This window comes from Notamacropus eugenii, chromosome 5 (genome assembly GCF_028372415.1).
Source record: "Notamacropus eugenii isolate mMacEug1 chromosome 5, mMacEug1.pri_v2, whole genome shotgun sequence".
In the NCBI taxonomy this organism is placed as follows: Eukaryota; Metazoa; Chordata; class Mammalia; order Diprotodontia; family Macropodidae; genus Notamacropus; species Notamacropus eugenii.
In genome coordinates, this window is record NC_092876.1 from 363935415 (window position 1) to 363951086 (window position 15672).

General features: G+C 37.7%; 1 protein-coding gene across 11 annotated transcripts in view; it reads left to right on the top strand.

The window, feature by feature from the left end:
• The first annotated feature begins 2228 nt into the window (after positions 1-2228).
• Positions 2229-15672, top strand: part of CBLB (Cbl proto-oncogene B) — a 236034-nt gene continuing 222590 nt past the window's right edge. For 5 of the 11 annotated variants that reach the window (XM_072614114.1, XM_072614117.1, XM_072614119.1 and 2 more), the window contains exons 1-3: positions 2229-2613; positions 3028-3201; positions 4322-4523. In XM_072614114.1, coding sequence (XP_072470215.1) covers positions 4356-4523 — 168 coding nt within the window. In that variant the 5' untranslated portion in view covers positions 2229-2613; positions 3028-3201; positions 4322-4355. Of the gene's footprint in view, positions 2614-2688; positions 3374-3643; positions 3668-4321; positions 4524-15672 lie in introns of those variants that run through there. The other 6 variants (XM_072614116.1, XM_072614123.1, XM_072614118.1 and 3 more) reach the window with 5 other exon arrangements.

Sequence of the window (15672 nt, forward strand, 5' to 3'; positions counted from 1 at the left end):
ATCCGCTATAACATGCAAATATTTTTCCCTACTCTACACCTAGTCAGGTGTGCATATGAGTAATATACTTAGTTGGCAAACCTGTCACTGTTCCTCTAGGTACTGAAAAACCTGATGTAGGTACACATGATATAAATCCTTTACTCCAACCTGTTTTCAAAAGGGCTCTTTAAAATCATACTTTTTCTTTTTCTTTTTCACCTTTGCCGAAAGTACTGTCTGTTTATTTGAGTAGGTAGATACGGATCATAGACGAGTAACAGAATTACTGAATTAGTTGCACAGTTAAATCTATTCTGATAGCAAAGAACTGTCACTAGTAACTTATGAGCTATCCTGTGTTAACCTGGATGGTAAATCTGACTTTACTTAAGTTTATTAAGTGCATGGGGAGCACATCCTGAAATACATGCAAATTACTGAAGGGTTACCTTCAAGATATTCTCATTGCCTAAAGGGCTTCTAAGAGCAGCAGTCTATGTCTATGCTACATCTATTCTATTTAAGCATGGTTACATAGTTTACTATAGACAATTCATTTCATACTTCTCAAATTCATTTGTGTAACTGTGCAACCCAGGGATAGAATACATCTAGTTACAAGGAGAGCTGGTAGCTATGTATTCATGTATAGGATTAAATCTTTAAAGTATCTCTCCTACTCCAAAGGGAATTATTAGGAATGGAAAATTTTGAAAAAGCAAGAAGTACAAATGATTATATAGGTCAAATGCAAATGATTCACGGTCAGCTAGGTGAAGCAGTGGATAGAATGCTGTTTGAAGTCAAGAAGACTCATTTTCCTGAGTTCAAATCCAGCCTTGGAAAACTTACTAGCTGTGTGACCTTGGGCAAGTCACTTAACCCTGTTTGCCTCAGTTTTTTTCATCTGTAAAATGAGTTGGAGAAGGAAAGGGCAAACCACTCCAGTATTTTTGCCAAAAAAGCAAAACAAAAAAACCAAATGGAATTTAAGAGTTGGACCCAACTGAACAAGCAGCAGCAGTCATCAGCAGAGTAAAAATCATGCAAAAATAAAGGTAGTTCTTTTTGTTTAAGGGTTTTAGAAGTATACTTTCCCTGTTTTCTGTTTGCTTAACGAAAACAAAACAACTCCAACTTGAAAATTACTAACTACCTAAAGTTTAAGGTTGGAAATTGTAACAAATAAGAATATCTATTTCTGTCTAGGTGAACCTTGACTTAAACACACTCAATATTAGGCTTGAGAAGGATTGAGATATTAGGGAACACCAGTGGTTAATGAAATAAAAGATCAAAAATATGCAGTAAAAAGGATAAAGAACAGAGAAATGAGTGAACAGAGAGCCGAGTCATTGTACTTAATAATGTAAAATAAAATAAAAGAGGTTCATGAAAATGACAATTAAGAAGTTGAAACCTAAGAGAACTTTGATAGAGATGAAAACTAGAATAGAAGAGACAAAGAATTAAAGAATAAGGAGAATATAAGTATTAGAAGATAACTAAAATGAGAAAAAAAAGTCAAGAACGATGTCTTATCTCCCCCATTAGAATGTCAACTCCCTTAGAGATGGAACTGTTTAATATGTTTGTATCTCCAGTGCCGAGTATAGTCCTTGGCATATAGGAGGCCATTAATAAACCAGTCATATATTCCTACCCTTCATTCCCCTATGGCCAATTTAAAAAAGAGAAAGAATGGGTGTGGAACTCTCTCTTGGGTTCCTTACAATTTAAGCAATTCTATGAAGAAAGGAGAGGGAGACATTAAAAATGCTAGTCTAGATGGGGAAGAACAAGAGATAAAGGAATGAAGGGGAAGAGATAGTTCAGAGAAGACTAGAAATTTAAAAAAATGTTGGTGTGTACTAGCAGAATGGTCTTTGAATGGTCACTTCTTTTCAAGCTGACCATCTCCCTTCAGTGCAATGAAATATAATTCCTTCCAGGAACTAGCAGCTGGAACAGGACACTGGTTTGCCAAGTCAGTCACTATTAGTGTTATCCCAGCAGCGTCCCATTCCAGCTCAATCTCTTCCTCACAATGGCTACTAAAAACTAACGCCTCAGACCTGGGTCCTAGGCAAGAAGGGTCCTTTCTGGCAGCCCCAGGAAGCACAATTTCTGCTGCTTTTTCCACTCTAACCCAGGCTCAAGTGTCACTCATCGCCTCCCATCCACTGTTGCTACGAAACAAAAGACTAGGAAGGTGGACAAAGCAGGAAGTCCCGCCTCTTATCCCCTAGTTGGCTTTTACTCTCCCTCCAGATGGCCACGCCCATCTCTCCTAACCCCCATTGACCAACTCCCTGGGGATTTGAATCTTTTTCCCTTCCTTGTCCCATTCCCTCAAAGGGCCATGTATTTATATTCCTTTTTCTGTGTCTGGGACGTATGTGTTTATGTATGTAGGTATATGTGTGTGAATGTGTATGTGTGTATGTGAGGGGGAATTCTTTGGCAGCCCTGGGGACCCTAGAAGACGTGGAGGGAGGGGCGGGGGGGAAGAAAAGGGTCTATCTTCCATTGGTCAAGACCCCTGTCCTGTTATGCTGAGCTTTAGTAGGATTGGCTAAACCCCTCCCTCCTGCCTCCTTTCTCCTCCTCCCCACGTCTCTGTGTTTGAGGGTGAGTTACCAGGGGGAGGGGGAAGGGGGAAGGGGGAAGGGGGAAGGGGGAGGGAGCGACAGGGAGGGGAGGGGAGGGGAGGGGAGGGGTGGGGTGGGGTATGCTGTGAGTTGTCTCCTCCTCCTCCTCCTGCTTGGACTGCTGTTGGTGTATCCCCAAGCCCAGGAGAGGAGGGGGAGGGTGGAGTGGGGAGAGCAGGAGGCGGTTGTGGATTTATTTCAACCTTAAATTGTTGTCTTTTTTTTTCCACGTCTCGCTTTAAGCGAGAGGAAGGAGCTCCCTGCCTTTGGAATCGCTGTCTTATCTCCCTCTCTCCGCGCTCCCGTCCCTGTTGCGGCCCCCGCCCCGACGTGCGCGTATAGTGTAGCCTCACGCACACGCGTGTGTCTTCTTCACCCCCCCACCCCTCCACAGGCCTCTATAGCCGGGAGAGAGGGCGAGGAAGAGCTCGGATTGGGAGACTCAATGTTTCTCCCGGGCCAAGTGCCCCCTGTGCAGCCAGACGCGAGCTCCGGAGGAGGAAGAGAGGAGAGCCCCCAGCTTGCTGTTGCTGCCGCCGCTGCTGCCGCCGCTGCTGTTTGAAGAGGGGTATTTAATAACTGGACCCCCAGAGTGGGGCGGGGGCGGGGGGAAGAGCAGGGCAGAAAGAGAGGGATAGAAGCTGCGGAGATTGGAAGCGACTTGAGCATGGGCTATGTAAAGGCGGCAGGAGAGGATAAAGACGAGAGAACTGCTGCTTCTTTTGCGTGGAGGAGAAAGGGTACTTTGTCCTTCCTTCTTTCTACCTTTCTCCTCCCGGTGGATGCAAAGCAATGGGGGCAGCTGGGTAGTAGTGATTCTTTTTTTTCATCCAGAAACAAAGCTGTGAGTGTGTGTGTGTGTGTGTGTGTGTGTGTTTTGTTTTCTTTTTCCTGATGGGGGGAGGAGGAGGGCTGAATCAGAAGTGATCTTCCCTCCTCTTCCTTTTTCCCTCCTTCAGTTCTTTCCCTCTTTAAAAAAGGAAGGAAACGACTCCCTCTAGTCCCCTCCACTTTGGTTATTAACTAACTTATAGGTAACTACTGACATTACATTTTTGTTTAAAAAAAAAGATAACTTCGAATTTGGAGGAATGTATTTCTGTGTTTGAGATTTTTAAGCTGGGGAATAAAATACAAGTCGTACAGCCTTTGTTGAGCACAGACGTGCCCCCCATATGAGGTGTATAATAATTTTTTGGTTTGCCTAACTTGGAAACTAGTACAGGATGAAAATGAGTTTCCCCAAGTGAAGACCCCCAAGATATTTCCTCAGTGACTTCGTTTGTTTTTGTGGGTGTTGAAAGGGGCTTTAAGGGAAAGGAGATGGGGAGAACATTGTGTTCTTATCTATTTGGAGTGATTGTATTTTTGTTGCCTTTTTGTTCTGAGCTGAGTAATGTAATCCAGCCTGTACTCCTTCAAATATGAGTAATATTTGTCTACAACTGTTAGTTTTCTAAAAGCAGAGTCGGTCACTTCCCTGACACCCATTCTGTGTAGATTGCCAGTGTGAATCCATACTCTCCTTGTCTAGAAGTTGAATTCTGGGTTGATTTTATTCTATCCACTGCATTCCTTGCTGAAGGAGGTGGTTGGGATGAGTTAGCATATTCAACTTTCTGTTGGGGAAAAATATTTTAAGGACCATGTGAGTCTATTTTGGTAACTTTTTAAAAAATTGTTTTCAGTATTCTCCTAAGAGCTGAAGAACTGAGATCCCAGATGGCTAATGCTATGAATGGCCGGAACCCTGGTGGCCGAGGAGGAAACCCCCGAAAAGGACGGATACTGGGTTTTATTGATGCTATTCAGGATGCAGTTGGACCACCTAAACAAGCTGCAGCTGATCGAAGAACTGTTGAGAAAACTTGGAAACTCATGGACAAAGTGGTGAGTATTTACTCTTTTCTGGATATATAATCTTTGGGATCCCTTACTATTTTAGCTTTTCATGACACTTGGCAATGATAAGTTTTTGATGAACCCCAAGGCTTGTAATTTACACGATCTATTTTTCTGTGAATTGTTGGTGTATATGTTAAATAGCATTTGACTAGAAGTCAGGAGAACCTAGGAAATGGTTAATAATTGCTTGTTGCTTGACCTGATTCTAGCCACAGTTTTGCTACTTCCTGACTGTGACCTTGGGCAAATCACTAAACTTCTGTAGTTGATATTTCAGGACTTAAGAATGTCATTTTCATCATTCTTTCATACAAATGAGGAGTTGGGATGGATCATCTCTAAGGTTATTTTCAGATCTAAAGTTCTGAGTTCTCTGATGGAAGACAAAGGCATTTGAACTGGACATTTTGCTCACCTCTTGGCTTTATATTTGTTGTAAAAGTTTGATGTCTTTATATGAAATGATCTTGCTTTTTACCCTCTGTCCTACTCTTTAAGGTTCAAAGTTCTTCTAGAGAACTCAGATATGCAAAGCTCATTCAGTAAGCTGCTTAGTGTTAGTATATTATGTCAGTTAGTTTAGAAATGTTTGTTCTGACTTATATGAGGTTGTCTTGCCCTTAGACCAGAAGAAGGGCTCTTAAACAGGTAATTTATGCAAAGTATTTTATAAAGTCCTCTTATGACAATCCACTGCATGAAGTGGAGAGCATTTATCTGGGAAACAATTACACAGATTAGCTCTCAAGTGAGTAAGCAAAATTTGAAATAGTTTCCATTTCATCTTTGGAAAACATCTTCATTTTAAAAGTTCTGTGCTCTTGTTAATGGCTAAATTACAGTTTCTTTCATCTACTATTCCATTTTGAAACAGGAAATCTATTCGATTGTACATTATTTGTTGTGAAGGGAAAATTTATGTTGGGGGTGGTGGTTCTGAGAGTTTCAAATATTTCTGTGGTTTCTACAAGTTGCTTTCAGATGAACTGAAAGATCACACACACAAATTTAGCCATATATCAGCACATGCAGAACAAACCAAGTTAAAGGATATTTCAGAGCAACTTATGAACACAGGCTCAAAGAATTTTAGATGCCAGTGTCCTAAATATGACATATGATTTTATAATAGATGTGATGATGCTCTTGCTTCTTTTCAAAATGAAAAGCTCCATATTTTGAATGAGTGACTTCTCACCAGGTTTTATCTGTGATAGTTATGGAACCTCATAGGTTTTCTTATAAGAGATCTTCAAGCCAGTCAGAACATTTGGTTGTGAAAGAGAACTTGGTATTTGTTAACTTGTGTTGAGGGGGATATACTGTTGACTCAAGTAATCACTAAGGTACATGTATTTTTAATGTTAGGACTTAGATCCCTCAATATGATACTTTTTCTTTGTAGAAATGTGCCAAAGTCTCCAAGCAACCCCAGACCTTTCCCCTTTGCTTTTAGCTTGTCACTGAGTGCAAGTATAGTATAAAACAAAAAATGTAACCTCTTGGTTTAAAGGTGCAGATAGTTGTCAGTCTCTTAGATCATCTTTATTTCATTTTCTTATAGATTGGAATGTAAGTAGATGGAGTAGCTTTCTGTTTTTACTGGATGCACATATTCACTTTGGGTTTTTATGGTGGACCTTTGCAAGTTGGTTAAAAGTTTTGATCCAGATTTTGTCATGAAAGTGCACCAGACAAGACTTCATAACCTGTTGCTTGAACTAAGCTTTTGTTGTGGACATTTGATGTTATTGTAGAGTATGCACTTGAACAAATTGAAGACATCTGTTAAACAAAACTTTTTTCATCTTAAGGTAGTTGAAGTTCAGTTTTACTTCTTAAATCAGAAATAGAGTAATAGCCAAAATTCAAGATTTTAAGTTGAAATCATCCTTTATGAAGATCAAAATTATTGACTCCTGGGAATGTGTCAAATTTTATGAGGTCATTTGTTGTTTTCTTTCCTTTGTTCTAAGATAACATATCTAGAAATCAATCAAGGTGAACTGAAACTTAAAGATCCTACTTTTGAAATATTAAAAACAAGACCATTATGCTGTTATAAGGGCAGCTAAGTGGCACAGTGGATGGAGCACCAGACCTGGAGTCAGGAAGACTCATCTTTCTGAGTTCAAATCTAGTATAAGATACTTAGTAGTTGTGTTGCCCTAGGCAAGTCACTTAACCCCTTTTGCCTCAGTTTCCTCATCTGTAAAATGAGCTAGAGAAGGGAATGGCAAACTGCTCTGGTATCTTTGCCAAGAAGACCTCAAATGGGGTCATAAAAAGTTGAACACGACTGAAAAAATTGACTAAACAATAACAATGCTGATATCATTTTATTTACTTTTACAGCACTGGTTAGTGACTGTGGCACTTTCCCTAAGATAAGACTAGCACCTTTCATTGTTTGCTTTATCTTTAGGCCTTTTGTAGAGTTAGCTTCACATTAGTAACTTGATGAACTCTGTTGCCTAAATTCTCCACTATTGCTTTCCCTATAAGTTTTCAATTATGTTCAAAAGTTGTTCCTGAAATTGTGCCCATGGGCTTTCTTGAGAATTTATGTAAATTGTTAGATGAAAGGCATGTATGGCTTAGGAAGAAGACAACACAGTGCTATCAACACATTTATAATTACTAATTGTTAGTGTTATTTCATTTTGTGCAGTACCGAAGAGTCATATGCATGTGTTTATTTTTTCTTATTTGTCAGTGGTAAAGGAAGTGGTTCATAACATCAACATTGTCTTGATGATTACATCAGAAACTTGACTGTTAGTCCAAAAGTTAATCCCTTGATACATTACCTAACTGTTTGGTAAAGCAGCAGCAAGAGTATGTAGTTAGCATCAGAGTTATAGAGAAGAATTACTTTTTCAGTCCTCTGGATAGTGATTTGAAAAGAAACTTTAACTGTACAGTTAATTTTTTTCCCCTGAAGCAAAAACCTAAATTTAATTAGCATTAGATAATTGATTACTCTTAAGGTGTGGGGAATGTACTGAGGTGGATAGTGTATGTGAGCTTTGTAGAGAGAATAAATTGTAAGTTTGATGTTCTACTGACCCACTAATTCAGAATACCTTCGAGTACACTAGACTTATTTCAGCTAAGTAAATTTAATACCTTTTGCGTGACAACCTTTTGGAAGGCAGTAAAGTAGCAGAGAGGAAGCAGCTGCCTTCATTTGTCATAGGATGTGAATTGTTAGGAATTGTCATATGCAGCATAATGAAAAAAAGTTGTTGCGAAGAGTCAGATAACTTCCCATTTTAAGCACTTATCAGCTAACACAGGTCTTGGGCACAAAATATGAGGTTATGCCAAGGTCACATTAGTTAGGAAAGTTTTGGGTGAGCCAAAGCATGCTGCCCATCTAGTGATTCAGTATTATTTGAACTGGTCCTCAAAGTGCCAGTGTTGAATCTTTCTGGGTGAGAGGACTGCTGGAAAGCTGAGTCTGTTTCAAGACTACCCCTGGGAATTTGGGACCACAGCTCGCATAATCTATTAAATAGTACCCAGTGCTTCATATCATGGCCACCAGTTAGGCACTTGTATGAATAGATTTTGACTGGCTATTGTCTCCTTTTTAGAAGAGGCATTATCTTTCTTTTGGAAAAGCTGAGGTTAGGGTAAAGAAATTATTGCTAATCAGGGTGGTAGGAAAGATAATTTATTGATAGGCTGTTCTTGTATCATAGTTCTCATAAGAGTGCCTTACCCAGGTGATGGAAAGTAGGAGAAGCAATTTTCCAGTTAATAGATGCTAAATGCATTCTGTGTACATGGATGGATGCTCAATAAATACAAAACTATTAATTGATACTGAAAAGCAGAGTGTAATGTGAACCTACATTTTCTACTGCTACCTTTGTCATTTTTGTAAAGTCACATTATTTTGAGAATTGCAAAAGCACTTAATACAAAAATGACAGAGGACTGCTTTCTACCTTTTTATGTTTACTACATTTAGCCAGCTTGTTTCTCATGTTTCAGAACTTTAATGTGACAACAGTGTAGTCAAAATCAAGCCTTCAGAACTGTTTGGTTATGATTTTCTACTCTGTATCCTTTAGTAGAATGGTGTGTTTTTCTCCCTAGTATTAGATCCTCCATTTCTTAAGTGAATATTATTTTGGGGACTTAACACCTGGCTTTTAGAGTTAATCTTTTTATACTTCTAAAGTCCAGTTCAGAAACATCAGACCCCTTGATACAAGGTAAATCAGTATGTCTTTTCCTCCAACCCATTTTTGCCTCATGGAAGTTGACTATCATAAACCTTTTGTGAGACTTTGTTGATTTAAGGGTGTTTTTGGTCATGGGTGAGGGTGTTTTTGGTCTGTGTGGGTGGGGGTGAGACTTAGTTGGAAGGTAGCTTAGTAAAAACAAGGCTGTTTTGAAATTATGGGAGAAGTAAAGTGATTCAAGTTTTGGTGACTTTATATTATAGTGAATCTCATTCAGATTTTAATCAAGGAGTAGCCGTAAATCTTACTCTGTTTTATAGTTGCAGTTCTAATTACATAAATGACATAGGTAATGGAAGCCATAGCATAGCCAGCAAGATAGCTTCTCAACTCTTGTTGTTGTTTTGGTTTGCAGAAGAAAGATCCCCTTACTCTTATTTTACAGTGTTATTTTACATAATATCGATTCAGAAATGGTTATTAACCTTTTAAGTTAGTAAACTTTTTAAAAAAAAATTTAAACTTAAGCAGTTTTACAGAAAAAAGAATAAAACCAATAACAATCTCTAAACTATTTTGAATAAAAATATACTTAGACATATAGATATCACTCATTATTGATATCAGTCTCCTTATTGACTTTGTTGTTGTTGTTCAGTTGTATCTGATTCTTTGTGATCTCATTTTGGATTTTCTTGGCAACACCGGAATGGTTTGCCATTTCCTTCTCCAGATCATTTTACAGATGAGGAAACTGAGGCAAACAGGATTAGGTGACATGCTTGGGGTTGCACAACTACTAAGTGTCTGACACTGGATTTGAACTGATGAAGATGAGTCTTACTGATTTCAAGCCTAGTGCTCTATCCACTGTGCCACCTAGCTGCTCCTTGCTGATAATTAGTTCTTTTTTTTCTCACTTGGAATTCTTTCATATAGGAATTTGCCCTTATTTCCTGTTTCTCATAGTTATCCTTTATAATGTCTTGTAACACTGATGTGATTTGTTTATTCATTCGTTACCTATAGGCATTTAGGTTGTTTCTAGTTTTTAAATATTACTTTGTGAGTGTGTGTATTCATCCTTCATTGCCGAAGATGACTTTGCCATCAGAGAAAAGATGTGACTTGCACTTGACTTTGTTTTTGAGTGAGGGAGGGCTGTGCAGGTCACCAGCCTCACTTCTCCTCCAGAGCCATCTGAATCCTGTGACCAGATATTCATCAGGATGACTGGAGATGATCCAGGATGAGGCAGTTGGGGTTAAGTGACTTGTCCAAGGTGACACACCTAGTGAGTATCAAGTGTCTGAGGTGAGATTTGAACTCAGGTCCTCCTGACACCTGCACTGGTGCTCTATCCACTGCACCACCTAGCTTCCCCATTACATTATGTAATAATGTAATATATAATACTATATATTTTAATATATAGTAATCTCTGGATTAATAGTTCTTTTTGTTCTTTTCAATGACTTCCTTGGGTATGTTCCCAAAGGGAAGATTACGGTGTCAAAAGGTAAGGCCATTGGAAATGATAGGAAAAAAACGCATTCCTTCGCTTTCTTTCTTCTCTGCGCATGTCTTGTGTGGATCATGGGCATGTAATATTGCTTATTCTGTCCTATTGAGGTAATTCTTGTTAAACCATTTTTTTCTCTTTTATTTTTAGTCTTTGTTATAAGGGTTGGATTATTAGGTAGATGATTTGAAAGGAATATATTTGGAAATGATGGTAATGGAAAAACAAAGGTCAGTAAGAAGCAAGATTAAAAACCCAAAGGGGTATGGCCCGTTATGTTTCTGTAGGAAAACCTGAGGCTGTTTTGTGACTTATGTACTGAGATATTGCTTTCTAGAAAGATTACACTGGGGCTCCCTAAATTGGTGACATTTTAAATCAAGTTTTTAAATAGTCTGTTACAGAATTAGCAGAATATATTTTAACATATCAGAAGGTGATCAAGAATCAATTGCTACCCCTTTAGGTGAAATTTTACCTACATATATTTTGGAGCATTAAATAGGTCTGTATTGCAATTGCTGCAGATAAGTTAAAATACAGTATGACTGATTATGATGTACATGTTAGTCGTTTTTCTCTTGTCAACAAAATAAGCATGTCTAAAGTACCTTAATGAATTTTGTAGTATTTTGGCATATTGAATATTTAAATGGGATGCCATTTAATAGGTCATTTGGCCTATTATAACTAAATCCTACAAAATCCATTTTGGTGTTTAAGTTCTATTTCATTGAGCATTGCTAGAGGGAATACTCTCATAAATGGAATCATACTTATCATTAGGTATTTGACCTTTTTTTTTTTTTTTTTTACTGTGTCTTAGAATAGCAACTAAAATTTCATGAAATGACTTTATTCCAGTCCTCATTAAATGATTGATGATAAAGGCCCTTCATATTGTGTTTCTAGCTGACACACAAACTTCTAGGGCCTTTATCTTTCCAGGTAGACGCCAATCCATATTCAAGGGAGGTACACTCCCAGCATCCTCCCATTCTGAGGAACCTCATGGAATCAAGAGAAGCTGAAGAAATATACCCATTCTGAGCCTGTCAATCCTTTCTCTGTGTTGGGAAACTTTGCTGGTTTTGTAAGATAGAAATGTGATGGGCTTTTAAGGAATTCAAACATGTCAGAAAGGTTCTATTGATCATAGAGATTTTGAAAATCCTTTTGATCCTGAGCAGAGAGGCAAAGATTTCCAGTCTGGTTTTTACACTTTTGGGTTTCTTGAGTTATGTTTTATGCTGCTGGAAACTAGCTTGGTTTGAGAGGAAAGAATTCTGTCTCTGATCCTCACTGATTGGAATTAAGACATTATTTGATGAAAGTGTCTAGTCGCATAGACCTTAGATTCTAAGATGTGACTCATTAAATCCTGACTTAAGTATGACCACAGCAAAAGGGTTTTTTTTTCTTCTTATTAAATTATGAGCCTCTCTGTTACTAAAATAAAATTAAAAACTTATTGATTCTACTTAAAATCCAGTGGTGTCTTTTCCTTGTAAATATCAATCTTTTTGTATATTTTAGCACATCCTAAAATCTAGAGCCATAATCTTCCTGGCATTTAGGTAGTTTTTCTACTCTTGAAGGCAGAATCACTCAAATACTGGTTTTGTTTAATCATGTTATAGTGGAAGCATTGCTGGACTGGAGTCAGGAGGCCTGGATTTCACTCTTAGTTGTATTACGTTGACAACTCATTTGTCATCTTTGGCTTTCAGTTTGCTTGTATATAAAATGGAGATCATACTTAAACTACATATATGTTACTGGATTGTTTGAAGAATGTGCTTTGTAAGTATGAGCTATATTTGAGGTGTATATTATTATTATCGTCATTATACTTATGCCTCTAATTTTACCTAAAATTTCATTTTGCATGTGAGGTGCTCTATTATATCTTGCCTCCTTCACACACCTTTGAATTGAAAGGGAATGTGAATGGTTATATTTTGCTTTGCTCTTCATTGTCTGACTGTGCAATTCTCATAATCAAATAAAATATGTAGTTATATATTCAGAACATTTTATGTAGTTATTGCTGGAAAAGTTTATTTGTATGCCCTTTTTACTTTGATTCACATTAGCATTTTCTGATTTACATGGAAAGATGTAGAACAAAGAAAGACAGTGTCAAACTAGTATTGGACTAAGCTTCATACAAACATGAATACTTTTGATCTCAATGGTGGCTTATCCAGTAGAATCATGCTGTAACAACCTTTGGGAGAAGTTGTCCCTTGTGTTTCTGTGAAGTAACTTGACTTCACAGGATTTATCCACTGAGTGTAGCCCATACGTATATACTCATAGAATATACCTACAGAGTATAGCCAAATCTTTGCTTAATTAGGGATTTTTTATATCAAAGTTTAGTTGAAGTTTTAAAGAAAGTTGTGGCCTTTAAAGAATTTCTTTGCTCTGTAAATTTTAGTTTGTTTCAGGGAAATTGCTTTGCTACATTTCAGGGAATGGAGTATATTGAATCTTGTTTGCTAGGACTACATTAGTGGGTCTAACATTTTATTGGCCTTTGATTGTGAATTTTAATTGAGGCATAAGTCAGGAAACATTTAAAGTGTTTTCTAAGAAATGTTTTCTGTATGCTAAGGAAGTTTCACTGCATTAAAATAAAAGCTTTGAAATTTCCTCTTAAATTCCTTGTAAGTCCTATAAATTTGTTTAAAATCTGTTTCTATATTTTTGCTCTGACATGATGTAATTGATTGAGGATTTATATTTATGTACCGCAAAAACATACAGAGAGACTTGTTTTCGAGTATTTGGAATAAATCATCATGACAAAAAACAGTGACCAAAGTAGGAGGCAGCCTGGTTTCATGGAGCGTTCTTGGGAAGGCAGTAGGCCTAAACTGGGCGACCTTAGGCAAGTCTTTCTCTTTCTGGCCTTTCGTTTTCTCATGCGTAAAATGAGGCATATGGAGTAGATGACTTCTAAGGCTCGTTTCAGCTTTAAAATTTTATGAGGTTATGAATATAATTACTTTCTAAATGCTAGTAAAATTCTTAGTTAAATATTTGATCATTTAGACCACCAGGGAAGGACAGTATTCATCCTTAGTTGGTGTATTAAAAAATTATTCTTTCAGCAATTATTGACTACAGAAAAGGCCTTTCTTTTCATAATAACCCATTTCCATATGGAATTTAGATTGAACAAAGGAAATTGATGAAGTAATTAGAGGGAGATATAAGTTGCATGTAACTTTGTGAACTGGATATTTTGTAATGCACTATTTTTATAAAATCATATTTTCGCTTGACCTTCCCTTTTTTTTCTTGGTCTGTTAGAAAGTCATTTTTCTGTTTTACAGCTGTTCTTGCTATTTTATTGTGAATAGAGTCTGTCATAAATTGCAGTCCTTTTTGCTAAAATAAATGACTTGAAGTCTTCCTATATTACAGAAGGTCCCTGTTGTATATTAAGTACAAGTGACTAGAAATTAGGCCTTGACTCTCTCCCAAGTTTTGTTTTTGGTATGGCGCAAGATAAATTTGCATTTTGAGTCTATAATTAGCTATACTTTTTGTGATGAATGTAGCAGAAAGTGCATCGACTTGAACTTCAGTCCAAGCCCTAGCACTGAGCTAGTGGTATGACTGTGGACGAGTCACTTTGCCCCTTTGGGTTTCAGTTTCCACATCTGTGAAGTGGTAGGATTAGATTAGATGGTTTCTAAGGCTACTTACTGCTCACAATTCTGCGAAATCTCTTAGGAAATGAATGAGAAGCCATTAAAGTGGAAAGTATATGGAGTTAGAACTAGCCCAGGTTGACTGGGTCTTCTCCTAAACATCGGCATTGGGGAAACTGATGTTTCTTTCCTTGCCCTCCCTCTCCTGGGTCTGCCTTCTTACTGGAGTGAACTGCCCCTAGATCACCCAGTTTTAGGGATTATCCTATTTGGGTGGAGTTGGGGTGGGGTCAGCTCAGGCCCTCCCCTGGCCCTGTCCTCTATTCTCTTCTTTTTCTGGTGTGCCTTCTGAATCCTGCTCTATTGTTAAGCTACTTCTCTCCATCCTAGACCTCTTTCTCTGAGATTTTCATGGTCTGGTACTCTGAAATCTATAGCTTTCCCCTGAAGACTTCTTGAATCTTGATACCCTCTTTACACTGGACTTTAAACTTTTCTCACCCTCACACAAAGGGTGAGAAAGAGAAGTTGATATATTCATTGTTCCTCACAGTGGTTTTTAGGTTTCTTTAAAGTTCACTCCATGTTATATAGATCCTTTTCATGTTTACTTCCACATTTCTCTTTCTGCTGCTTCTCAGTAAATTTAGTAACCAGGTAAGCAAACATCTTTTCCACCTCAACTCCTTTGAACAATATGCTGGGCTCCCAGTTCCTCAACTTCCAGGAACTATTGAAAACCCTACCTTAACCACATTTAGGAGTGGTCATACTTTAGGCTGGTCCCACTTCTTTACTCCAGCTGAATTTGCCCCAGGTACTAGAATTCCTAGTTACATCTCTGAAAAATCTAGTTTTGTGGATGCAGACACATATTAAAAACAACAAAAACTTGCAGAAAATAACGGGTTAGTTAACTCCTCTAGTGTCAGATCAAAATCCATCCATAATAGGGTAAGCCCTGTGGAGTTGACTGAGGCACTTGGAAGTTAGATGTTTTCACCTAGGAGGTGGACTTGGAGACAGGCCTTCCTGAGTTCTGTTCAGGAATCTGTCCACTCCATAGTACTGCTTTTAATGGTTAATATTTGCCTCTATGTTGTAATTAGTGTAGGCAACTCCTGGTAAGTAAACTTCCTCTCTCAATGCTTATGAGCAACTGTTATGTAACTTAAAGTCTGAGAGAGTTGTGTGGGACACAGACGTTAAGTGACTTGTCCAAGATCTCAATCACTAATAACAAAAGTGGCCCTAGTAAACCTTTTATTTATGAAATTTATTAATGGTGAGAATGAATTTGAAACTTAGGTGTTTTTTTTTTTTAATATTTCCCATACTGTAGGGCAATCTGTGCTACCTTTTATCCAGTTTTCTCTTAGGGATATGCATATTAAAATTCAGTTTTGGCCAGTTAGGCAAGTTGTTTGTAGGATTTTAAAACCTTGATTACAAAAGTTACTGTGTCTCCTCTTCTATTGTATGAAATTCGTTTGTCTTTTGAAAGTCTTCCCTTTTAGCAAACTGGACTAAAAAATATCTAGTTCATGTGCAAATGTAGGTATGTCCTGTGATCCATGCTTAAATGAAAAGTGAAATGAGCCTTTAATGTCTCTAAAATGTCAGCTGTTGTTTTCTAGCCCAAGTAGCAGTTGGAATATTGATGCCAGTTTTAGGAGTCTCATACTTATGATATCTCATACTTTTTTTTGGTCCTGAACAGTGATTCAGTCATCTTACAGAACTCTTGAATA